The 26,115-nt window shown below is 38.7% G+C and overlaps 3 protein-coding genes across 3 annotated transcripts in view; 2 read left to right on the forward strand and 1 right to left on the reverse strand.

Annotated features, from left to right (window-relative positions):
• The first annotated feature begins 789 nt into the window (after positions 1 to 789).
• Positions 790 to 7,407, forward strand: si:ch211-110p13.9 (uncharacterized protein LOC562347 homolog). The gene is made up of 4 exons (XM_041788078.1): positions 790 to 1,009; positions 3,432 to 3,561; positions 3,646 to 3,779; positions 5,448 to 7,407. The coding sequence occupies exons 1-4, from the start codon at positions 890 to 892 to the stop codon at positions 6,213 to 6,215; spliced, it is 1,152 nt and encodes a 383-aa protein (XP_041644012.1). The 5' UTR covers positions 790 to 889; the 3' UTR covers positions 6,216 to 7,407.
• A 1,313-nt stretch (positions 7,408 to 8,720) lies between these two features.
• Positions 8,721 to 19,846, reverse strand: rsrc2 (arginine/serine-rich coiled-coil 2). Its single transcript, XM_041787657.1, has 10 exons — positions 19,726 to 19,846; positions 17,095 to 17,239; positions 16,708 to 16,748; positions 14,779 to 14,942; positions 14,442 to 14,573; positions 12,033 to 12,149; positions 10,759 to 10,844; positions 10,415 to 10,677; positions 10,146 to 10,235; positions 8,721 to 9,766 (listed from the first exon to the last, which is right to left on the reverse strand). The coding sequence occupies exons 1-10, from the start codon at positions 19,729 to 19,731 to the stop codon at positions 9,584 to 9,586; spliced, it is 1,227 nt and encodes a 408-aa protein (XP_041643591.1). The 5' UTR covers positions 19,732 to 19,846; the 3' UTR covers positions 8,721 to 9,583.
• A 1,427-nt stretch (positions 19,847 to 21,273) lies between these two features.
• The window catches only part of kntc1 (kinetochore associated 1), a 44,879-nt gene continuing 40,037 nt past the window's right edge, over positions 21,274 to 26,115 (forward strand). Inside the window, exons 1-8 of the mRNA XM_041788428.1 lie at positions 21,274 to 21,364; positions 21,567 to 21,714; positions 24,272 to 24,392; positions 24,850 to 24,965; positions 25,173 to 25,251; positions 25,415 to 25,492; positions 25,570 to 25,604; positions 25,685 to 25,795. Of these exons, the coding sequence (XP_041644362.1) occupies positions 21,577 to 21,714; positions 24,272 to 24,392; positions 24,850 to 24,965; positions 25,173 to 25,251; positions 25,415 to 25,492; positions 25,570 to 25,604; positions 25,685 to 25,795 (678 nt within the window). The 5' untranslated portion in view covers positions 21,274 to 21,364; positions 21,567 to 21,576. The remainder of the gene's footprint in view (positions 21,365 to 21,566; positions 21,715 to 24,271; positions 24,393 to 24,849; positions 24,966 to 25,172; positions 25,252 to 25,414; positions 25,493 to 25,569; positions 25,605 to 25,684; positions 25,796 to 26,115) is intronic.

Consider the following 26,115-nt stretch of genomic DNA (forward strand, 5'->3'; position numbering starts at 1 on the left):
ATTACTGCAAACGTAAACAAACATTGAAAAGGATTTAGAAAATGCTTTTTCAACGCATGTGTATGGCAATTATTGTGACACCAATCAGTGTAATTTCATAACACAACTATGTTCTACTTGGAAGTCCTCAGTGGGAATCAATCCATACATGTTATTTTACTCATCTGAAAAAAGTACATTTTTATTCAGCTATTAAAGGGAAAGGAACAACATTTTAGAGCCACTCTAACAAACAAGGATCTAGTAATTTTCGAGAATAAAAATGTGGGTTTTTAAGTCTATAAAGTTAGGAACTAATGATTTTTTTTTTTTTTTTTTTAAAGTCTTACATTTATGAGGAGAAAACCTCAAAATGTCTGAGTTTAGTAATTAGTAAATTTCTGGAAACCAAAACGTAGAATTTTTGGGTTTAGAAAGTGGAAAAATAGCCGATTGCGTGGAAGAATATCATTCCAGATAAAGCTGTCTTTTTTGCAGAAGAACTGCAGTCGAGGGCTCGATCAAATTTTACTTTTTACTGAGACTGAGCACAAGAAGTTAGCTACTAGTGATTTCAGCCCAAGTTGATGAATTTTTCATTATCACGTGGATTTAAAAGCAGTGGTATTATATTAAATGTATGAATGTATGTCTTCTTATTGCTTCAGTAAAAATTGCCATGTTCATTTGTTTATTTGTTTTTAAAGGGAATCGCCTTCCCTCATAAGATTTTTTTCATATCTGCAAGACAGCACCGGGGGAATAAAGTGCCCTTTTATACTTCTGCTCGGCAGTGTCTCTTCGCTCGGTTCGATCAGTTTTGACACTTTCTTTCATTCTGAAATTTGTGTGGTTTTTCTACAGGACAGCGCATTTTTTAGAGGGCGTGAGGCTTCATTTACACTTTGTAATGTCTACCTGCTCAACTGTCCACCTTACTTTACCTCAGTGGGACGGAGGGTCTCGAAAAATCCGCTTTATTTACTTGCTAAACCCGACATCATTCAGACTGACAGAGTGCCCCAACCAGGTGAGTTTCCTGCTGTCACTGCGGGTTTGAAGGTGTCCTATGTTCTTATTCAGCCGAAAGGGTTAGTTGTTATTAACACATTTCCCATAAACTCTAAAACCAGCAGATGGCGTTACATCTGCAAAAACATTGACTGTGATCCAGGATGGTGCAAACGTCATTCAGACATGTTTCTAGCTGGCTAAAAAGTAAACTACATTAAATATTAAAGCTCACGTGTGTATTTTTAGGCCATTTTGACCTTGGCGCCCCCTGAGGCAGAACTTCCTCACTTTTGTTTAATTTTGTCCAATGTTTGAGTCGTGTTTTAACAGGAAAACTTTACATTGTTTTCTTTTAAATGTCAAATATATCAAATGATTGCTGTGGAAAATGTAAAATAATGATAATAAAAAGAGAATAGGCTGATTATCGACTCATGTGGCACCTACCTAAGGGCAGTAGTTCTACATTTTGAAAATAGTATATAGAAACACTCAGTCATCTTCATGATGGTTTTGTTTTCTTTGGGAGAGATGTCAGTTTTAATTTTGGTATATGCCATGACTAAACAAAAATCCTCACGGGAGCTTTAAGCAAAAAAGTCCAAAGGAATATAGAAAAATCCAAATATATGATACTTTCATAAACATTCCACAGTCCAAATTGAAACCCAAATATCCTCTGGAACCCACCAAAACCCTTTTACAACCATAGCATGAGACTGAAACTTTTACCTCCATATTTTATTTCATAAATAGAGAAATGTAATGTGAATGCTTAGTTCTTGGTAGGTTACTTTAGTAGTTAACATCTGAAAGAGGGTTGGCATCCCTTGCCTCTGGAGCCTTGGGGCAAAGGGCTTGCACCCCCATGCTATCCATCCATCCGTCCATTGTCTATACCGCTTGTCCTGTTGGGGGTCGTGGGGGATGCTGGAGCCTATCCCAGCAGTCATTGGGTGAGAGGCGGGGTACACCCTGGACTGGTCGCCAGTCAATCGCAGGGCTGACATATTGAGACAGGCAACCAAGCACACTTACATTCACACCTACGGCCAATTTTAGAGTCAACACCCCCATGCCCTTAAACTATATTGCACATAAACACCTACAAATGAGGCAGGCAGGGGTGCATTGTAACGCCTTTGTTGTTCAATACCTGTATGGACTGGATAATGGGGAAAGTAACAGGGCAGCGAACTGTGGAGTATCATTTGGTAATGTCCAGATCACTGATCTGGACTTTGCTGATGATGCTGTGACCCTTGCAGATACTGTAGATGTCCTTGTGGGGGGTTTTAACTCACTGTGTGAGGAAGCTGGAGAGTTGGGAATGCATGTCTCCTGGGGGGACACCTTGGATGCTGGCTTTGAATCTGTGTCAGTGAAATATGAGAGCGTGGAAGCTGTGGAGCAATTCACCTATCCTGGCAACCTAATCCATTATCCTGGACTCCTTTGTGACAACTTGTCTTCAGTACATTTTTGGGTATCGTTGGCAACTCCGCAAGTCTTATACCTAAGGATGTTCCTAGGTATCAAGTTCCCTATTCGGCTAAATGCCCGTTCAAATTGCATTTAACCAACTAGTTTAAGAGGAGAAAATACATACAAAAATTCATCACAGGGTCGTTGTGTCAGCGGGTATGATGTGAGCCTGTTACACCCTGTACAGCGTAGCTAACATTAGCAGCTAGCTCCAACAGCCTTCGTTCCGCTTTGCAGATAAATATTGTGCTTCGATATGTGGTCTCTATTCACTTCGGTTGAGAAGCAATTTGTGAGTTCAACCTTCAGCAATGTACATCCAACTTTATTTCCATTTAGCTCAGACAGGAAGGCAGCCACTAATTGAAGCTACAGTGTCTTTTAGTGGCGGGCGGTCCATTACAGTGTAAAAGGGCATAATAAACTGGGATTTCAAGCCTGTGTTTATAAAAACAATAGGAAATTAGTTTAACCGACTCGTAAATCTCGCATCAGTTAATTTGATAAACAAATTTAACCCGACAGGGTTTACCTTTTACTGGATGTGTAAAATGTGTAATTTTGCTGCTTTGATATTTAAAAGTGAGTGTTAAGGTCAAACATAGCATTAATGTGTCATTGCTTGAATTTATGAATGACCATTTTTCTGAACTCCAAAAGGCCCAAGGAGACTGGGCCCCAGAAAGTTGCCCCCCCCATGAGCAGCCCTGGTGACAACCTGAATGTAGAAAATAATTACAGTATTTTTGTTAAAACTTACTCAAAATCAGTCCCACATAATATCAGATATTTTCTATGTGAACACATTTACATTGATGGTATTTATACAAACAGTAAACTAGCATACTTTCTAATGATATATAATATAATTTAATACTTTGTCTCCTTATCTTTGTGGAATACATTTAAAGACGATTTGACTTCAAGTGTATAATCTCTGTATCTGCTTTCAGAGTCCTGCTGTTCCTCTTTATTTAGGAGCTGATCTCTTCTCCAACACAGACATCCGCACAGAGAACCATCCAAGACACCATGCCAAGTTTGCCAAGAAAGGATTGGCAACAAAGATCCAGTTCTCCTCAGGTAAAACACTGGAGAGGAAAGAAATCAATGCACACACCTACACACACCATCATAATACTTCACAATGTTTTCTTCTCGTGTCAGCTTTCAGGTTCCACGGGTTGAAGGTGCCAACTGTAAATAACAGCCTGTGGTTCTACAGCGTTCAGGGGCTTTTTCGAGTAGCCTTTGAAATGTACAGTAAACAGGAGCAGCTCGCTGTGCTAGAAAACTATCAGGTACATAACAATTCATATTATTTCTATTTGATTGTTTTAGGCCTTTACATAAAATCCCCAAAGCAAAAAAGCTGGGACACTGTGTAAAATATAAATGAAACAGAATGGGAAAATTAGCAAAACACTGAAGCGCCAGCATTTGATTAAAAATAGAATGAGGTCAGGAAATCCAGTGGTGAAACTGAGAAACTTCATTGCTATTGTCAAATAATACGCCCATTTTGAATTTGACTCTCACAACATCATTCAAAAGAGTCAGGGCAGGGTCAAGTTTACTATACTGTAGCATCACCTCCTTGTAATAATAATAATAATAATAATAATAATAACAATAATAATGAGAATATCTAGGGCCTGGTACATCAGAACACACAAAGACAACTTGATTTAACCAAGTTTGAAAGCTGAGTTATAGAGATGCAACCTTTCAAAGATGGATTGGCCAGATTTCATGTCTGTCATCATACAGATTCATCTTGCAAAGCTTCAAAACTGAAACACTTCCTGGTTAGAGAATGACCGGACCAATCAGCCCCATTTAAGGAGAAAGAGGTTGTGGCTATAGGTGTGGCTTAGTTAAAGTGACTGCAAGCCTGTAAACCTTGGTGGCTGTTGAAGAGATTATCATGGATGCAGCTATGGCAGTAGTTTAATCAGAACTGGACAACATTTTCTTTATTAAAAGAAGAGCAAAAAAGTGCAACAAAATGTTTTCTTGGTGGAAAAGATGTTTTTGCTCATCTCCTGACTGACTGTGATGAGAGCTGAATTTACCAAATGGCTCCATTTATAGTGATATGGTAATGACTGCCTGTCAAGCTTGTGATTTGTAGTTTACTCTTTTTACTCATTTTGTTGCTAAATGAATCAGTCACCTTCAGGTGTTTTAAGGTTCTGTGCTTCTCAAACCCTGTCTATGTCAGTGTCAGTGTTACCTAGATGGATGTGAAAAATGTCCCATGGCAGAGGTGGAAAGTAACTAATCACATTCACCCAAATTACTGCAATTGAGTAATTTTTCTGGGTAATTGTACTTTTGTGAGTACAATTTGAAATTAGTCATTTTACTTTTACTTAAGTTTTAACCAAAGTAACTGTACTTTTACTTGAGCATAATAGTTGTGTACTTTTTTCAACCCTTTCCCATGGATATGTGAAACAGTTTACTTAGCATGTCAGGCTACGTCTGAAAGCCCATTCACATTAACACAATATCTCAAGAATGCCTTTACCTATGTTTGGTTTTTGTTTTCAACTTTTGCACAAAGTTTGAAGAAATTCTAAGTCAAATGACAAGGCCATTAGGCCTCATAGCCAGTCCTTGTTTATCACATTATTACAAATCGCACCACCAAAAAAACACCACAGTGCCTCTTCTTGCCCCACCACTGTGCTTTCACTGTCCAGTTACAGGATGTCTTGCAAGGGCTTATGACCTCTTGGCAGTAGTTCTTGTTGAACAAAAGGGTTTCAAAAAACAATGAAATTTCTCAGCTTCTGCATTTGATATGCTATCTCAGTGTTGTTTCAGTTAAATATTGGGTTTCTGTGTTTTCAATATTATCGCTTTCTGTTTATATTCACATCAAATACAACATTCCAACTTAATTGAATTTGGGGTTGTATATGTACCTAAAACATTTTGATATGATTGTCTTTCTTTGTTAGGATGTTTGGAAATCACAGATCAATGCCAGCCCTCTGAAAACGAGTTACAGCCTGAGTGTGCAGCTGGATTTAACACCTTCTAGCAGCTTTTACGATGCACAATCAAGGCACGAAATGCCACAGCTTCAGCTGTGCCATGCACACCAGGGGTCTATGGATGTATGCAGCAGTGACAAAGGTGACACATCAGCAGATCATGATTATTGCAGTCTTTCAAAGCAGACTTTGCACACTGAGGAATGCAGTGAAGTTCAATCCACAGTGAGACAAAAGCTGCAGGACTTGAATGACAAACTCTCTCAAAGCTGCATGGAGCATCTTGAGACTATCCTGCTGCTTTTAGAGATGGTTAATCAGTGTATTAATGGGAACCTGGAAGAAAAAGATGTGAAAGAAACTGTGTTAGCCCTGCTGAAAGCCAAAGACTGGGGATGTGTATATTCCAGCTCATTGCTTTGCTGTATTGGACGCTGGCTTGGACAGCAGTTTCATGCAGCCAACAACAGCATCAGTCACAGAGTGGAGGGCTTTAAAGTTCATCACATTGAGAGAATCAGTGACTTGCCTCCTGCAGAGGAGCTAGCCACAGAACTGTTCCCTGAAGCCATGCAAACACTGCTGCTACACTGGATGGGACTGAGTGAGGAGTCAACCCTGGAGAAGAGACACAGCGAGTACCCGATTCTGCTTCTAATCCTCGAGTTCGCAAACCACAACCTCATCACTGGAGTGGCTCATGTGCTGTACTCCAGTCTAATATGTAAATAGACCCATGAAGGAGAGAAACAGAAAGTCTTACAATTCAAATAAAGTTCTAATAAATTTGTATTTTTTTATGCAGTGTACTTGCTATGAAGCTACTATTGTTGTAAAAGTATTTACAAATATGTACAAAGATCTGTGCACAAATCTGCAATAGGCAGATTTGAAAATACATGCACAAATCCACAAATGTGTGTACAGATCTGCAAATTTGTACAAAGATCCACAAATGCGTGCACTAATCTGCAAATATGTAGACCAATTTTTAATTGTGGAATTAGTTCATTTTGGTTCATAAAACTCACTCTTTTTTGCTTCAAGTTGTGAAAATCCTTCCAAGCCATCAGTTACAACTGAAATCTGCCTCTCAATTGGCTGTTACACACGTGACTTTTGCAACATGCAGGCTTACAGGCAAGGCTGCCTTCCTCATCGCATAGGCATCACACAGAAGGCAGCAGTTAAGCCTTAGTAAATGCTCTATATAATGTCAATGTGAAGGAGAATTATTACTGTAATGTACTATTTTTCATATTTTCATATTTTCATTGAAAAAGTGAAGAAAATGACTTCCTTTCCTCCAAAATCTCATCACAGCTGTGGTGAAATTGTCATCTCTGCTAGACAGGGGTTCATTGTGTTCTGTTTTTCAAACAGAAATCACCATTATGACGCTATATGAGCCGGGTGATGGTTAGCAGGAAGATCGATAGAGTGGTCTGTAACATTTATATTCATATTAAAGGGGACATGTTATGCAAAAAATCACTTTTTCTGGCTTTTCTAACAAAAATATGTGCCCCTGGCCTGTCCACAATCCCCTGAAGTACCAGAAAAGTCCATTGCTTCCTCCCCTCTCATTCTCCACCTTTCAGAAAATGCATGCTAAAATAAGCTGTTCTCAGATTTTCCACTCATGATGTCATTAGGGGAGTTAGCACCGCCCCCAGGTTAGGTTTTCCCTCCCCACTTCGAAGAAAGTTCTACCCTCCTCTCCTGATCTTTCTCTCAGCTGGCAGCCACATCCATTTCCTGAGAGGGGTGTAGTCAGGGGCGGAGTCAGACAGCTCATTAGCATTTAATGCCACAGATACAGAAACAGCTTGTTCTGAGCAGGGCTGAAACAGAGGGGTATTTTAGACATACGAAATCCAGTTCTGGAGTGTTTTTTCAGCAACAGACTTCACAGGTATGTTTTGGGGACCTCCGAGACAAATATAAACTTGTCTTAAAAGGGTAAAATATGTCCTTTAATGCCATGTTTGCTGCATTTCTGCCTCCAACGAGCCTTTAAGACTCCTTTCCATGACACAAGAATTTGTTAAACAAATATTCAGGGTTAATTTGTCCTACAATAGTAGTTTGGCAGGTCACTGTACAACAGTGCTGCACCATGAACAAAAGCTGTTGTCTGGGAGCGCAGATGGTCGAGTGGTTTAAGGCGCTACCCATGGATGCGGGCAGCCTGGGTTGAATCAGCCCTGTGGCCCTTTACCGCATGTCTCTCCCCACTTTCTTCCCTGTTTCCGAATCTATCCACTGTCCTTCCTCTGTCAAATAAAGGCATGAAAAAGCCCAAAAATAAATCTTTAAAAAAAAAAAAAAGCTGCTGTCTAATTCGTGTCTGTCTGGCAAAGTTAACAATGAATAACATCTACCAGTATTTACCCAGTCTGATCTCACTACATCTCATCAAAAAAACTTAGACTTACGTGTCCTACAGACATCTTACTCCTATGTATACATATTTATTAAGTTTGAAAAAGTGACGAGAGTAACAACATACACCTTAAGCCCTGTTTTTACAGGACATGTTGTGTAAACACTTGTGTTGTTGCCAGAAATTAACAAGTTAGTCCTCCGTTTCTGACATCCATCTAACTTTAGGCTTCACGTTAACTATCATGGCTGTGTTTGTTGTGCTTCCTCCTTCAATCAGCTTGGTTCCTGAATGGCTATCATTCCGTTCTGCCCAACAATCCATACAGTGTGCTTTTGCTGTCCTTGATGTCCCCCCACACAACAAGGTCACGTTGTAGAATTTTTAGGCTGGCTATGGCCACACCTTGGATACTACCTTGAGAACTGAGCAGAGCGGCATGTGGGAGAAGGGTTATTGGTCTAACTTGAACATTGGGTGTCAGCTTGGAGGACTATCGCAATGGTGCTAACTGTTCCAACACTGGCGCCCTAGTGAAAGCCATCTTAATCTGAAATATGCTTATATACCACTTTGGCTGTCACAGTACCAGAATGCAAAACTTTGGTATGGTTATAGTCACAGTGAATAATATCAATACCTATGTTAGTACAATGTTGCCAAACAGCGGGTATTTTCCTGTTTATCATCATAAATATTAAGAGAATCCTACACTCTGTAAACCACACAAATACAATGGGGCTGTATCTGCAATTGAGACAGTGTGGCCTACCCTGCTCTTTAAATGACAGAAAAGCAACTTGCAGATCTAAATGAGGCCCCTAAAGCACACAAGAAAGGTCAGCATTTTCTAATCTTTGAATTTAATGGTCTACCACTGCTCTGGCTTTCTCTCGTGGCAGCTTAAGGTTAAAAACAAACTTTGAAAATTACTTTTCTTCTAGAAGCAGTACTTTCCAATACAAAGGGTCATTAAAATAACAGTTATTGTGTCATTTAGAAACATATTGTTTCAAAAGTCTGGAAAATATCCACAACTTTACTATGCTGGAATAGAGTTCAACTTGTCTTTTGTTGCTTAAATCCTCACCATTAGCCCTTACAAGATTTACTTAAAGTAAAAAAATAGATACAGATGCCACACAAACAAAAATTGAGGAAGGAGATGTAGAAAAGCTTTTTCCAACACAAAACTAATTTATTTTAACATCTGAAATGTGTTTTCTCCTCTCCAACACATCTTTGTCAGTGGCAATCCTAAAGGCAATCTTCCTCATAAATCGCCTTCGTGTTTCTCCTTACAAGGACATATAAACCTGTGGGGTTCAGATATTTCTAAACTGACTCGAAATACCTTCTTTAAATGGATGTAAACATTGATCACTTAAACCACATTATATTCAATCTATTTTCAAACAATCACATTTTAACATATCTGAGTTTAAAAAAAGCTACCACATTATTCAAACAAATACCTAAGTGTAACCGGCATCAACCAGTCCAACTGATGCATCCTTTTCAAAGATGTACAGATTCACAATCACTGAGACAAACTCAGCATCTGGCTATTTACATGAAAATGTTCCAACATGTGAGATGTTTGCCTATAAATAAATTGCAGCTTCAGAGCAACATCCATGCAAGCTTGAAGGCTAGCGATGAGTTCATGGTCCTTTATGATCAGATGAGTGGCAAGCACAGCAGATGTTCAGCTCTAGACAGAATCCATCCCACGTGAGAACGACGAGGAGAAGCCGAGGCCCATTCCCCTCTGGGTGTGTGTCTGCGAGCGAGCCATCTCATACTGAACGTCAAGGTTCCTAAACATCTCTTCCTGCTTCTCCAAAGTCTTCATGCCCTCATCGTTTATTGGTTTGGAAGTTTCGGCTTCATCATTCTACAAAAAAACAGAAATTTCAGCATAATTCCTGTTGATTCAAGGACTGGACAGCTACAAAAGAAAGTTTAGCTGAAGCCTAATTGCTAAAAGGTGTTTACAAAGTGATGTAAAGCTCCATCATCACTCCATCATGTTAATTCACAGTAAAAAAGAAAGGGAGAGCATGGTGCCCCTCCGCTGGCTCCACTAATCCTGTTCTCTGCTGTGCAACTCCTCTTTCCACCTCCAAAACTGGCACAGAGGGGAGAGCACTTCTTCCCCTCTTTATACCTCCAGGACATTCATAGCAAAGACGAAACATCAAAGATGCATGTATATAAGGCCTTGAAATGGCACTGCGAATCAACCTTAAGTGAAAAAAAGAAGTTGTACTTACTTTAATACCCATTAGTTTGCGAAATTTAACATTTTGGTCCTTGTTTCCAAAGTTTAGCTTCTCCCACAACTCAGCTGTCTGGGACTTGTCCTTTAAAATTAAAAACAAACACAATGACAACCATAATGTATATAAAAACTTCACAACAAAATATCCTTCCTATTATCCAAATCGATCATTTTCCAGTAAATTTTCTTTAAATGTCCCTTCAGGTACTATAAGATATATAAGATAGCCTTGCTTTAACAAAAGTTCAAATTTGATCTTACCCCATCTTTCTTTCCCTGCCATAACAATTTCCTCTTCTTCTCCTGTTCTGCAAACTTCATGGGATTTACGGATGAAGGGTTATAGTAGCTGGGCACAGCAATCCCTGTCTCTGCCAGTGTTTTTGCTTGAAGGGCGGCCATCTGTGCTGCCATAGCAATCTGAGGCGTGACCTGCGTCCCAGAAGCCAGCAACGCTGCAACGTTGAGACCGGGGTTTGAGGCAGTTGCTGCTGCTGCTGCAGCTGCTGCGATAGGTGCAGTCACTGAAAACAAAATACATGGATCAGCTTAAATAAGTAACTGAATCATGAGGTTTGAAGTGTGGACTGATGATTGTCTCTAACCTGCAGCGATCTCCTGTTGTTGCTGCTGCTGTTTCTCAAACATTTCTTTTTCCTTCTGCTCCTGAAGTTTCTTGGCTCTTTCCAGCCTGGGCAGAAAAAAAGAGAAAAACATTTATTAAATTAATTCCAACACACTTTTATTTAACCTAAAGTGAAAATGCAACCTGTAAATAAACAGGGGTTAGTTAAGAATTTTACTGGATTTTAGAGAAAAATGCAACAAAGCTCTCCAGACAGACTAAAACAGTAGATGCTGACTGTGCATGGCCAGTATTTACATCCCATAAACAACCTTGTGTTTTGACCAAAGAGATTTACTGTAAAATCAATTATACAAGATTGTTGGGGATTGGTGCCTTTTTTTAACAACTTTCTTCCTCATTAGCTCAGTAAAGAAAACAGCAGACTACTGTGAAGTGAATAAATGGTGTGGAGTGCTTTTTTGTTTGAAAAGATTCCTAAATTAAATTCAAGAAATGCACAGCTGAGGTGGGCAGCAGGACCAGCAGGCTGTGGATCTGTACTTTACAACCACCACCATAGACTGAAAACTCCACTGTGTTATAGCTAGCAGGAGCTCAAACTCTACAGAACTACACAGCTGATTTAAAATTACTTTTATAAACAGTGATTTTTTTAAATCAGGTGCAACATGGATGAGAAGACAGATAACAGGAAAAGCAGTCTACAACTTTGCATGCCTCAGGTGTGAGGTTAACCACGAGGTTTAGAGAATACTATCTTTTATTTGGTTTTTAACAAAGCACCAACTCATCTGTGCTTGCCCGTGGGCTTCTTTCAGTTCTTGTTTGTTTTAGATGACTCCTTCCATCAGATCTCTTCTCAACCTGTGACATTAATTCCTAAAGCAATTTCAGTAAAGAGAAACATGGTCAGATGAAATTCCTTTATCTTTCCCCTGAGGAAAACTCCTTGGTTCCATTACAGTGTGCTTTGCAAGACTGCTTGCTTTTCCTGCTTCAGAAGAGTCTTGGTCTTTATAAGAGTGTAATCTCTTTAAGTGGAAATAATGGCTGTAACTTGACATGTGCTATTTTTTGTTTAGTCAAGAAAGCAGGAAAAACAAGCCAAACATGTCACATTTACTTACATTTACTCACCTAATAAAAGGAAATAATTTAAATATAAAAAGTACTATGATCTACAATGATGAAATATACCCCTACTGTCAATAATCAACATAATTAATAAATATATTAAATATAATCCTCAAATACTACAGCACAATGTACAGTAAGGACTTGTTGTCTTGCCTTCTGGCCAGGGCCTCTTGTGCATCCATTGCTGTGTTCCTTCCTCTGAATGCAGGTGGACTAACAGACCTGCTGCGGCTCCTTTTGCGCACTTTCTCACTCCTTTTCTTTCGCTCCCTGGTGGAACAACCAAAAATAAAATAACTGGCAATGCTGACAATGAAATACAAAGCTGCAGCCATGCAGGATGTTCAAAAAATGATAACAGCAGGGCTGTACAGTGTGACATTCATATGACACTTGTTACAAGAAATTGGTCTGTGCTACGAAGTTGTTTCATCTCATTGCACGAGAGCAATGAAAGACTGGGACAGAGAGATATACATATGTGTGTGTGTGTGCAAAAGCAAGTGTACCATGCAGGCATATGTGATTTTAAACCCAACTTTAATGCACCCATCAAAGCTGAATGTTAGTCCCTAACATCATGCATAATCCTCTGCGTTCAGCATGCAGGCAGGCAGGGGTCATGTTTAAGAGGAGTGCTACCTCAAACAAACCCAGAGTGATTTTGTAAGGCTCATAGGCTAGATGATGTTAATTATGAGTATCAGTCAGTATAATTCCCTATTCTCCTCCAATTTCTTGCTCCCTTCACTTCAGTCATTTATTATGCAAAACCCATCACAGGTTAGAGTGGATGAAATGACAGAGTGGTCAGCCTCCATGCAAACTACTTATTAAAGGTTTATTTATAAAATTACACATTTTCTGGTTAACAAGCCAATAGGCATCTGCATTTAACAAAGTCAAAAGGGGCATACAGACTGCAGGCAGCAGTATATGTTTGGGACAAGGGGAGAAAAAGTCAAGATAGTAATTTTTTTTTAAAGATTATTTTTTGGCCTTTTTTGCGGCCTGTGTTCCACATTTAATTAGTCCGCAGTAAATGCATGAAATAAAATGAAACAAGGCCCACAATAGAGCATGAAGCTTGTGCTGTATTGTACTCTCAGTTTTGACTAGGGGTGCACAATATGCTGATATTTACAAATCCCTTTTAGCTGATACTGGTAGCAATACAGATGAATACAGTTCAGACCTAAAACTTCAAAAGGACTACAGCAGCAAAAAGCAGCATAAATAGTGCTCATTTGCTCCACTATCTGCTCCATCTCAAGGTCCACTTTACAAATCATATTCCTGTAATCATCTTCAAGCACTGACACGCCTATAAAGTTTGTTTGCTTCCTGAAGTTTGCTCCAGTTTTGAGTCTGCTGCACAGTGTCGTTCTCATCCTGACTAGAGAAAGATCCAGTGACAGACAGGTGGGGCTTTTCCACTACGCTTTTGGCCACGCCGAGCCAAACCAAGCCGTGCTGATTTGCATTTCCATCACCAGTTTGGCCATGCCGAGTCGCGCTCGAAGCAGGCCAGCCCCACCTTAAAACACGCCGCACTGATGTCGAAGTGCTTCGTGGGGTCCAATTTGCTGGGGAGATTTACCCCCTCTGCTACTGATAACCCCTCCATGATCAATTTTCACCCCACAGGGAGACGGGGGAGATGGGTTTTAACTCTACCTCTGCTTCAGCTGTCCATAACTCTGTTACAGTGGTGTCAGTGTTCACTGTATGACTTAAATATTTATGACACAGGACCAAAACTTGAGATTTGCTAGAGATGTTCGAAACATTTCACCCATGATGGAGCCTGTCTTTAATTCATTAACTGGTGCTAATAAAGCATGCCTTTCTCACCGCCCAATCCAAAAATATGATTGCGTTCATTTTCTGCTCTTTAGAGACCCACAAATCAATAAGGAGACTGCTCTTTAACTTATATGATGGAAAATCCTCTCCTTTTGATGAGAAGCGTGAATTATTGTTTTCTTACTAAACGAGAAGAGAGAGAGAGACAGAGGGGGGGGGGGAGAGAGAGAGAGAGAGAGAGAGAGAGAGAGAGAGAGAGAGAGAGAGAGAGAGAGAGAAAGTAGAAAAAAGCAGCTTGCAGCGCTGCTGGTCTACAGTTTGATTTTTGCTTTTAAGTGATTTAAAGTCATTCAGATCAGACCATCGTAGAGAGATCAAGGAGGGCTCAAAACACTGCCTCATCAGCTCTAGACATGCCCTCAAATGGGTAGCTTGGCTGTGGTGGAAAAGCAAACCCCCTGCTGCGCTGGGCTGCTGTGCCGAGTCAAGCCGAGCTGCACCATGTAATGAAAAAGTCCCAAGGGTCATTTTGTGTTGTGGCCATTAATGGAAAGCTGTAATGTAACTTTTTTTTTTTTAAAGTATATTCATTTACAAAGCAAATGGTTAGGTTATCAGCTGGTCTCAGAGATGTAACGGATATTAAATATACTGTAATACCAGTTTTTTTTTCTTGTGCTACAAGACTATCAACCTCTACAACACCTATGCTATGGGCAAAAAAAGGACAGCCCTGGGCAGTCTTATTTAACCTACCTGCTCTTACTGCGACTCCTGCTATGATGACGGTGTTTGGGCCTTGAACCTGAGCGAGACCGAGCCTTCTTCTTCCTGTCCCGGCTCCGTGATCTTGATCGTCGTTTGTCTCTGCTTCTGCTGTGATGACGCCTAAAAGCATTAAGATCAACATCAATCAGTGTAATTGCTGTCACATATCAAAGAAATCAAATATATATTTTATGACACCAGAATATATTTCACAGAAATAAAACCCCTTTGGTGCACTTTTTGTAGCATCACTCATCCCAAACAAAAAGGTTTTTATCAAAAGCATCATGTAGAAATACTTGTTCACTCAAATGGCTGAAATGACCTCTCTCTGGAGTGTGACCTTGACGTGCTGCGACCTTTGGAGGGTTTTTTGTCTTTACGCCTGGATCGCTCCTCTCCATTCTCAGCTGAGAGTCTCTCTGGATCTTGCTGCTCGTCTGTTTTTCTGTGCGACTTTGCTGGCTTCTCAGAGTCCCTCTTTCGTGCCTGTTTTAAGAAGAAGTTGTCTCTTTCAGGAAAATAGTGCAACAAAAAGAGTTAGTACCATGGCTTACAGCAGAAGGTATGTAAAAAGTTTTGAAAGGCTGAAAGAAAACCTTTTTTATTTCAAATCTACTGTCAGAACATTAGAAAACCATTCTGTAACCATGATTGCAAGAGTGACAATTTTGTGGTACCAAATTGACTGCACTACTTTCAATAGAATTACAGCAATGAATCCAAGCTGCGCCTTTTAAATGGTGTGCATGCAGACTTGAAAGCCTGATTTATACTTCTGTGTCGAGTCTACGCCATAGGTTCATGTGGTCCTGAAGCTACGCAAAAGCCTATGCGTGTAGCCTGACACGCACCTCCTCAAAAAATGTAACAATGAGCTGCACAGGGGACTCAGAGTCTCTGGGTTCATACTGTGTGTACTCTAGTGTGAGATAAATGGCTACAGGCAACAAACCAGTTCATTATATCACCTCACAGACATCAAAAACATCACAAGTGTATTTCCTCACACGCCTCTGCTACTAAACAAGCATCAAATAACTCCCTAGTCCTCTGCCTCAAGTGGTTCAGCAGACCTACAGCCCATCTCCTCCGATGTCTTCTCTCTTTCTCCTTTGCAACGATTACAAAATAATCAAGTGCAGCTCAATATTAACTCCATTGCAGTATGCTTGGTTTCGGTTCTCATCATTTCCTGTACACAAAAACAAGCAGGGAACATGACCGGAACAGGAGGTAGTGATATGACCAGAAGAGAATCTGCACTCCCAAAGAGCATTTAGGCAAAGCACTGCCATACAACGCACGATAGCATAGGCCACTATGGCATTGATTCGATGTACAAGTATAAACCAGGCTTGAGATGTGAAATTCTGGTCAATAAATTGAAGGGTTCAAAGAGACCGACATTTCTGAATCTTAAACCTCTGGTTAAGAAGTAGGGATGGGCATCTGACTTATTTTATTGCTTGTCAATTCAACAGGATTATATATTCGTTGATGAAACAATATGAAAAATTAACAAGGTGCACTTCATTTATTAGTATGGTTTATTTCTTCATTTTTGCCTGGTTTAACTTTCCTATGCAATTGAAAGTAAAACTACTACAGCATCTTTATGAGTGTGAACACAAGCTGGAATGGGTCATCATTAGTTTAATGTGTGTTATCAAACTGAATACGGATAATTGATTCTGACAAACTAACTATAAATACACAAGGGCCCCATTAAAAGCTTGATAATTAAATCATGCCCATCCCTAGCTGAAAGAGATGCAAGATTACAACAAATTGGTTCTACTGAAAGTGTGAGACATACAGAGTTTGAATGGCAGATAGTTACCTTTCCCAGTAGTAGACATATTATTTTGCTATGTCAGCAGGGTCTTCTGTTCAGTCTCTTCGTGCATTAGCACGCTGAGTATGATTTATTGTAGAAATGTTATCATGTGATCTATACACAGGATGATTTAACAAAAATAAAGAAAAGAAAAAAAAATCTACTCTCCACTATCAAATATGGCTACAAATGATGACAGACATAGAATGCGACATGTCAACATTAGAAGGGTTAAAAAGGACCCTCCTCATTTGAACAAGCCCATCTATGTTTTTTGTTTTAACTCTGTTTATTGTAGCTTTTAGAATCTCACAAAAATACTCACCTCAACCAAAAGCTAATGAGAAATACAACTAATGACCTTAAAATCACATCATATGTGCTTCTAGTCAGAAAAATAAATGTATTATTTACCTCTTTACTCCTACTGCGACTCCGTCTGTATTTTCTATCACCTGGAAAAGAGAAAACAAAGAGCTGGGTATTACCACAAAAATCAGTGTCTTTCACTGTAACTTTTGTCATCATAAAAGTAGGCTTTGTCCTACATACTGGTGCAACCTATATACCAGTGTAAAATGCTGAGACACACATCATAACTGTGAATGCTCTGAATTATATCTGCTCCATTGAGTAAAACAGAACACAGACTTTGCCCAGCTGCTGTAGTTATGTTTTGAAAATTCAGTAACATTACAACAGTGAAATCATCTCTGCCACGAGTCAGTTTGTGCTGTCAACAGATTTTATACTTTGTGCATAACTTTCCAGGCATATTCAGCAATGTAACTTCATACTAACGTTTTCTGTCCCTGGAGCGTGACCTTGATCGTGAATGGTGGTGTTTAGAGCTTCTTGGAGATCTAGACGCTTCCATGCTGTGCTTTTTTCTGTGATGAACTGGGGAGCCTGTTCTCGTCAAATCAACTGAGTCGTTGTCACTTGCCTGAAAGAAAATCACAGATTAAAGCATGTCAGAAAATTAGTGAGGTACAATATGCTCAACAACCCACGTGCAAGGTTACCTTCTGTCCAGAGTTAATTTCATCGACTAAAACTGACTAATAATGTTTGCCAACTACGTTTTTCCCTAAGAAAGACTAGACTAAGACTAAGACTAGCCAACAATAGATCTTTGATGACTACAAAGTTTAGTAGTCAGTCAAGATGACTAAAACAAGACTAATATATTATTTAGTTTTCGTCAGACATTAAAAATTCATGATTTTTCTCCACTGTGGGTGAATCTGCCAAAGTACCATGCATCTGCAGCAATCTGTTGCTCAGCAGTAGAAAGCATGGACCCCAGGTTTGACAGCGTGCATGGAACACAACCAATACTTTGTACCAGATTTAGGCAAGAGAGTGACTTTCCTCTGACACTCTTCTGCAACAGACTTTAACAGGGCCTATAAAAAGTATTCATCCCCTTGGATGTTTAACCCTTTTATTGATTTTGTGACTCAATTATGGTCAATATAATTTGTCTTTTTTGACAAAAAGATACAAAAGGAACTCTTTTATGCCACAGTGTAAACAAATTTTTACAGAGTAATGTCAATCAAATGAAAATATGTAAGGTAAAATCAATGCATAAATATTTATCCTCTTTAAGTCAGTATTTAGTAGATGAACCTTTCGCTGCAAGCAAAGCACTGAGTCTGTGTGGATAGATCTCAATCACACTTGCACATCTGGACATTGCAATCTTATTCTGTTCTTCTTTTCAAAACTGTTTCAGCTCTGTTAGTTTGCACAGGGATTGGAATAGGGTCTTTGTGTAGCTTTTGCTGATGCTTCAGGTCACTGTCTTGCTGGAAAATAAATCTTCTCCCAAGCCATATTTCTCATGCAGACTGAATAAGATTGTCTTCCAGAATATTCCTATAGTTTTCTGCATTCATTTTACCTGCTGCCTTTACATGCCTTTTCCAGGGCTGGCTGCCAAGGGGCAAGCCCACAGCATGATGCTGCCACTGCTGTGCTTTAAAATGGGGAGTGTTTGTGGTGATGTGCAGTGTTTGGTGTCTGCCAAACATGGCATCCACTTGACCATGTCTCCCGCATGCCTTTGGTGAACTCTAGTCAGGATTTAATATGAGTTTTCTTCAACAATGGCTTTCTCTTTCCCACTCTCCCATAAAGCTTTGACTGGAGAAGAACCTGAGCAACAGCCGCTGTATGCAGAGTCTCTCCCATCTCAGCTGCTGAAGCTTGTAACTCCTTCAGAGTAGTCATAGGTGTCTTGGTGGTCTCTCTCACTAGTCTCCCTTTTCGATCACTCAGTTTGTGAGGACGGCCTGATCTAGACAGATTTACACATGTGCCATGTTCCTTCCATTTCTTGACAATGGATTTAACTGAACTCTGTGGGATGTTCAGTGCCTGTTTTCATATCAATCCCCTAACTTATACTTCTCAATAACCTTCTCTCTGAGTTTCCTGATCCCCATTTCACTGTGAGAGTACTAGCATTGATTGGAATTAAGTCACGTTGACATTAAATAGTTTTTCTTCTGTATATTTTGTCTAAAAAGCAAAATTCTGACCATGATTGAAATGTTTTGCTTGCTTTTATAAGTCCTAAAGAACATCAGTAATAATGAACATCTGAAAGTACTCACAGGGACTTAAAGCTATGGGCACACATCTTGAAACCGAGGCTACTAACAACAATGAACATGAAAAAACTCCAAAATCTGTGATGCAAAAATAGAACGTTTGTTAGATTAGTAATGCACTAATGACAAAATTATAAACGAGTTGTTGTCCTTATTAAAAGCCTTTGCGTAAACAGTGGTAAAGTAATGATGACCTGTAGTGTCAAATAAGATTTTCCCTGCCAATCCATCTCACAGATATCTATGTATTTCCTTTATGTTAACATTTCCACTGCTTTTGTTCTCCTTGTGCAGCTATATAAAAAATAAGTTTAGAGTTTTGTTTCCTTGTTAAGTATACGGTTATTACATAGTAGCGAGTTATTCACAGCGTCCCAGACCGTGACAGTAATAGTACAGTGCTTTAGTATTAATACAAAGTCCCCTTAACGGACGTCAGTGAAATATAACCGTTGCTTTGCATTTATTTTCGTCCACTTTTTACTAATTCCAAACACGTCATCTTCAAGGATGCTATGACAACGCTGTTTCTACTAAAAGCATAAACAACCTGATGATGAAACGTTGATCATACAAATAACAAGCAATCGAGCGCGTATGCTAACCGCATTAGCTAAATCCGACGACGTTCGTCATTCATACTTTCATATTACATCGCTTTAGCCTTAGCCAGGAAGCTAAGCTAAATTGGGCTAACCGCCATCTTTAAGACAATAAATATCTCTACATCAACTCGAGAACTTGCATTTCAGTTCACCCGATCCTAGTGCAGCGGTTTATACCTTGTTTATCAGTTTATAGTCGTACTTACCGACATAATCCTAGAAGACGTCGATTATTTAACACTGCTGTTTGGTTCACCGTGCAAACGAACACGGAGAGGTAGCTAGCTGCTAAACAGCCGATGAGCAACTCTGCTAGGTTGAGCTTGGTTGACAGGTTTTCTGTAGAATCCCCCACTTACAGGCAGAAACAGAGTGACTGAAAGGGCCAAACAAAGACTATTAGGGCATTGAAAATATTCAAAGAATAATTCGGTTGTTACCCATAACATCTAAGAAAAGTGTATGATGGAAAGATATTTTGCGCAATTCTTTATTATGAACGAAGTGGACTTTTTCAGCAAAGTTAATTCATTTACAGAAAAGATTTGCATTGTATTCAGAAAACCTTTCAAGATGCGGTAACACTGTGAAATTGTGTAATTTTCATTTAGAAGATTGATGTAAGGAGTCAGCCTATTCTTTAGTCGGATCAGTTTAGAAAGAGGTAAAAGTGATTGGAGGGAAAATAGCCTTGGACGTGGGTTGTTGAGCATTTTATATCTCACCTCTTTGCTGACATGTTTTTCCTCGTTTCTCTCTTTGGTTTTTAGATATATCATTATATTTTTAGATGAGGTATAAGATAAGATTAAATAGTTCATATTGATACAGTTTGTGTTGATATAAAAAATAGACACAAGGCCTAATGCTCAGTACAAAGGATTGTTTATAGTAAGAACCACTGAGCAATATGCTCACTAACCACAAGGCAAACTATATAAAATATTTAGTTCAATTGGGAATTATTCTCTCATGGATATCACTTTAATCAAGAAGTTTTTTTAAAATCTAAAATTACTGTGCTTTATCAACAAACTGATTTTTAAACTCTTTTTTCCATTTCTTAATCAACGCAATTACAGTCTGCTGTTGGCTGGCTTTTGTCGTTTTTTTACATAAATAATATCAAGATGTAGGTTATATCTTGTATTACCATTCGGTTCAAGATACTGATATTTTGGTCCGTATCATCCAGCCCTTTCTTGTATCCTATGAGATAAACGTTGGCAGCGTTGAAAAGTAAGTACCAACCTGGCAACAAGTAATCCTGGTTCTTTGGACAAAATTGTCATGGCCCGCCCGCTGTGAGCGCATAAATTCCCTCAAAATAGCATGTCAGGCAGACATTACTCTCAATCTAAACAACCAAATGGGCTGGAATTAACAACTAAGTTTAAATAAGACACTGGTTAATTCAAGAATTGATTAAGGGATTAGTTACATCTATCAATCCTGGCGATGGAGGCACGACTGGTATAATGCGTACGGTAAAATAATTCCTTTAAGGCAAAACTCAGGGAAATTAAAAACCTCTTCCTCAACAGATCTCTTCAATTTGTACTATTGGTTGTATATTATGCATTCAGTATCTTATGTGAATAACAAAACAGATGAAAACGAAATATTTCTTTATTAGAGTTTTTTGTCTAATTTTGTTCATTCGTGGTATTAGTGGTCGTTTCGTATTTCCAAACTATACTCCGTAACAATTGGTGGCAGTATTGTACCTCACCGTTGTTTCCAACCGTCAAGAAGAAGAAGAAGAACCCGCCAAATCTAAAGCTGTCACTGTTTTGACACTGTTCACCGTTTCGATGTCATTTTTCTAATTATTTTTAGACAGAGGTGAGTTGCCATAAACTATAACTGTTACTTGCATGGTATACTACAAGTTTGGTATAATTTCAACCGTGATACGCAGTTTTCACATTTGTCTCGCAACTTTAGGCTAAGTTTGTAGCATTAGCGTCATTTTATCATGGGGAGTTAATGCTCTGCTGAAATAGCTCATAGAAAGTGTAAGCTAACTTGCCTCCTTTTCTCTCAGCTCTTGTAAAATGGCGATGTGGAGCGACGTTGAGCTTCTCACGAATGAGGATACCAACACGGTCCGACTCGGCAGTGTGTCAAGGGAGGAGAGTGGCAGCGGCTTGTATCAGGTGGACACACTGGTTAAAATCTCCACCGCTAATGAGGTAAGCACTGTCAATATTTACAGTTCATGTAGACTTCCAGTGCCTCTTTCCCACTGATATCTTCACATTGTCTTTACTTTTTCTTTAACACACCCAGGACTGTGATTTTGTACATTATTCTGCTGGGTTTCTCACAACAGTAACAGACATAAACGGTCAAAATCAGCCCCCCACCATCATAAGCACTTAACCGTACAATCCTTTTTTTTCTTGTAGTTACAGCCAAAGTCACTTTAAAGCATGGCTCTATCAGCACACTGTAAGTTTAACAGTATCACTAACGAACTAAAAAGTGTATTCAACTACACTTTAAGCCTTCCATGATCATAATTACAAGACAACAGAGATTTAACAGTTACTTTGCAACATGCTGCTTTGTGCTCATTTATTTCATCGGTTTTGTCATGAGTGGCTGCCTTTACAGCACAGTACTTGCTCTGCCCCTCCCACTTTAACAGCTCTCTCTGTAATTTAAGTGAGGAGAAGAGGCACACATTCATTTTAGTTTTACGAAAGAAGGCGCTTTAAAGATGACAGAAAGGTAGCTGTTGGTTAACAGAAAAGGTAAAACAACTAGGGATGCACCAATGCATTGATTTAAGATCAGTTTCATTGATATTGGCTCTGTTGACAGACATTTGCACATTAACAAATAATGTGGCATGAAGAGATTTCAGTAGCAGAATGTCTTTGTTGTGTAGTATCACTTTAATGTTGACATCAACCCCAACTAACTGCTGATATAAAGTATTTTATAAGGCAGAAGATGTGACCTGTTGGACAAACTTTAAAAGTTTTTTGTGGTCACACAGGAGAAAATGTCAGCATTATGAAAGTCTTACACTAAAAGAAGTATTGGGGAAAACATTGGTTTACTATATTAATCAAATCACTGAAATTCAAATACAAACATACAATTTAAAAATATTACTATAGGCCAACCATTTTAGAAATCATGAAGAAATTTGGTCATTGTTCTTTTTACTTTCACAATTTAAATCTTAGCACTCAAACTGTTACACAAATCCTTGGTTATTTTTTGGTAGCAGTAGTGTCATCATACCTTGCCTGATCCCAGTTGTGTGTTCTATTCATAAAAAAGTCCACGCTGCATAAAAATCCTCCACCTTACCCATTATTATATAAGCCACTTTTTTCCTAATGCTAGATAACAAGACATTTCTTTAATCCACTGACTAGATTTCAGTCTCTCGATATACTTCTACTCTAAAGCATTAACATATTTAACTTGTAACAGACCAAAATTAATTAGTTATGTTTCTTTATATCTATTCTTCTCTGCAGAACTTCTGACAAGCTTTTGACATCAATAAAAAGCAAGCAGGAGCCAGTTTCTTTTCCGCAATTAATGGAAAAGTCAGGAATACAGGGATTGAACAATGCAGTTTAACAGGAGTCATGTAGGTCCTGAAAAGCCATTTGTACTGTAACAATTTACATCCAGTATTTGTAGTTTGTTTTAGGCCTGAAAACATGTATTTTCCTAGTCCTGTACCAATATATGGCTATATACTGTTACTATAAACATTAGTATTGTCCTCAAGTTTGACAATTGGTGCATTTCTAAAATTATCAACCTCAGTTATGTAATGGAACCACTTTGGTTTTGATGAGTTTGACCTGGAATGGAAACAAAGAAACCCTGAAGAATTTGTTAAATGGCTGTGGCTGCTCCTGAAAACAACAAGACAAATTTGGTTATTTGTCATTCAAAATTCACATACAAAGTGATATTTGAATAAGAAAAACAGTAACTAAACAGCGCTCAAGGTAAAGAGAAAAGTGAACCTTTAAGGACACATTTTACAATGCTACTGCCTATCCTACCAGGTCCTGGAGACACAAAGAAATATCTATAATTTATCACATTTATGCTAAAAAGAGATATGCCTCCATTAAACACACTTAGAAACCCCAGGTTTCAAGAATCTGCTCAGCACTTATTAGCATAATGTCTAATAGTTGTGATTATAATACCAGTCATAATCAAATTCCGTATCTAGTGTTAGTGGCAAGTACATTTACATGTACAAGCAATTTGACTGCATTTTGATGCAAAACAATTAAAATAGAGAAAGATTTTAATGATTAGGATTTTCAAGCAGGCCTCATATAAACCTTCACAGGCATTCACTCTTTTAGATTATAACAGACATTCATAAACATGAGCAATATGTGGCAGATCTCCCAATTCTGCCTTTTGCTGTTCCTGGGTTTTATCACTGATGTGTTTGTTTCTTTAGCAACACCTACCAGGGCAGGGTCTGTCTAGACCTGTACTAATATTGATCATGATATGCACTGTCTCTTTTTGGTAATTGGTATTACTATTATTATCATCATTGCTGTAATTCTTCAGATATCTAAACCTGAGTCCTCATCCTGTAGAAGCTCTCTTACATCTCTTCATTTCATAAAGTCTTAGTTTCTGTATTTCTTCACTGAGATGCCCATGTTTTCCTGAAATACTACGGTAAGCAATTGTTCATCACTTGTAACAGGAATAATTTTTTGGTTAAAATGCTGGTTCTTCCAGGTGCAGGCAGATCCCCGTCTTTTCTCCTCCAGTGGTTCAAACTGGAGTATTGTTGTTGCTGACAAGACGGTAATCCTGTTTGATCAGAGCTATCAGACCATCCTGCTGCTTCTGCACTTTGGTATGCTTCTCTCCTTAGTGTTCCTCCCTTCATGTCTCATTGTTTGCTATTCTTCAGCAGTCTGTGTCCTCTGAGATTCTGCCTTCTATGGCTGCATTCAAAGTTTGACAAGATCTTCAAGAAATAAATGACAAGCATAATTACACAATAATAGAGTGACAATAAACAATGACAGCCAACATGTTCAACACACAGCAAACAGATCCTGTTCCAAAAGGCGAAGGATTCCATAAAGGCTTATTTTATCCACTCCTTATCTACGTTTCCCAACTATAACATAGTTATCTTCCTTGTTTTAATAGGAAACAAATAGGTTAAACCAGCAAATTTTACCAGTTTTCACAGTCTTTCTGTTCAATTCCAATTAAAAATACAGTTTTGGTACATTGCCTTGACAGAGGTAAGTTAACTGATACTGTACAATGCTGTAAATTATGACGCACTCTCTAAATTTCAGAAACTGATGTGGATGCCATCGATGTTTGCCTGGATGGACAGTTTTTGGTGGTCTGTGAAAGAAATGGAAACCTTCATTTGATCTATGTCCCCCACAAGAGAATCCTGCTCACCAGGGTATGGGTGTATATTAATATTTATAAAGTACCCCTCTAGAAAAGAGTTAGCAATGATTGTCCTATGTGTAGATATGAATTGTTGTATTCTGCCTGTCTGATTTTACCAACGACACTTGGGATGACACTGAAAATGTCATTACATGTAGCTCAGGTGATTTCATTGTTTAACACTTATGTATATCAACACATGGTTCAATTCTTTCAGGCTTTGGTAGAGAAACCATCCCGCAGTGATGAGAAAACATATCGCTATCTCCTTATAGAAAAGGACAAAGGATCTGAAGGTAAACTTTTATATGAGTGTGAGAAGATTCTGCTCTGATTAGTAAAAGCTTGTTGTGCACTGGAACATGAAGGAATTAAGTATTTGGTCAACAAGTGTTGAAGGATTTTTAGTTGTTCCTCTGAATGCTTTTGTTGATTTAATGCATTTGGTTTTGTCAACAGGGATATACCACGTGTTTCTTCTAATAAAGGATGGGTTTTTCCACATTTCAAACCTTGCATTGGGAAAGATTGAGAAAGGTATAAAAGACTCTTGAGTTTTGTAGAAGCCATTTTGCTTGAAACATTAAACATTTATCCTTTTTTGGTCTTTGCAGCTGTTGAAAAGATGGATGTAGGATCTTTGAAAGAGGTAAGTTAAGACTGCCATTGTTAGTGCGTTAACCTTTTTTTGGTAAGCAGACTTTTAATCCTGACTCTCCACACTCTCAGCTCCAGTCTCAAATCAAGATAGACTTCTGCTCTACCAAGGATTACCACGACGAGGGCTGCAGTACAGCTGTGATGTTCAGTCTGGGCAATGAAATCCATCTTATGATTGGGGTCAGTGTCTTATACCACTTGTAGTTATGAAAATTTGCAAAGAAAAGTGTGTTATCATCACAGAGTTGAAATATATCACACATTTTTTATGTCATGTTAAATATCTGTATGTAGCTATATTTAGATTGTGATTCCAACAGCACTGTAATGAAGCTTCACTGTCATTAAGACTTATAACGTTAGTATCTTAGTGTGTGATTTCACAATGAGCTATGGAAGCATAATAGGTAAGAAACAGTGGGGGCTTCACATATAAACTTGGTAGGTAGATGTGCTGTTAGAAACTGTTTGATTGTTGCATTAGTCTGATTGAAACTGGA

This window comes from Cheilinus undulatus, linkage group 5 (assembly GCF_018320785.1).
Source record: "Cheilinus undulatus linkage group 5, ASM1832078v1, whole genome shotgun sequence".
Taxonomy (NCBI): Eukaryota; Metazoa; Chordata; class Actinopteri; order Labriformes; family Labridae; genus Cheilinus; species Cheilinus undulatus.

Coding starts and splice junctions, on each gene's coding strand:
- rsrc2 (XM_041787657.1), bottom strand. Junction 16,749..17,094: donor ACGCTCCAGGGACAGAAAAC/GTTAGTATGAAG, acceptor TCTCTTTTCCAG/GTGATAGAAAATACAGACGG. Junction 10,678..10,758: donor ACAACAGGAGATCGCTGCAG/GTTAGAGACAAT, acceptor TTTTGTTTTCAG/TGACTGCACCTATCGCAGCA.
- si:ch211-110p13.9 (XM_041788078.1), top strand. CDS start 890: ATGTCTACCTGCTCAACTGTCCACCTTACTTTACCTCAGTGGGACGGA. Junction 1,010..3,431: donor TGACAGAGTGCCCCAACCAG/GTGAGTTTCCTG, acceptor ATCTGCTTTCAG/AGTCCTGCTGTTCCTCTTTA. Junction 3,562..3,645: donor AAAGATCCAGTTCTCCTCAG/GTAAAACACTGG, acceptor TTCTCGTGTCAG/CTTTCAGGTTCCACGGGTTG.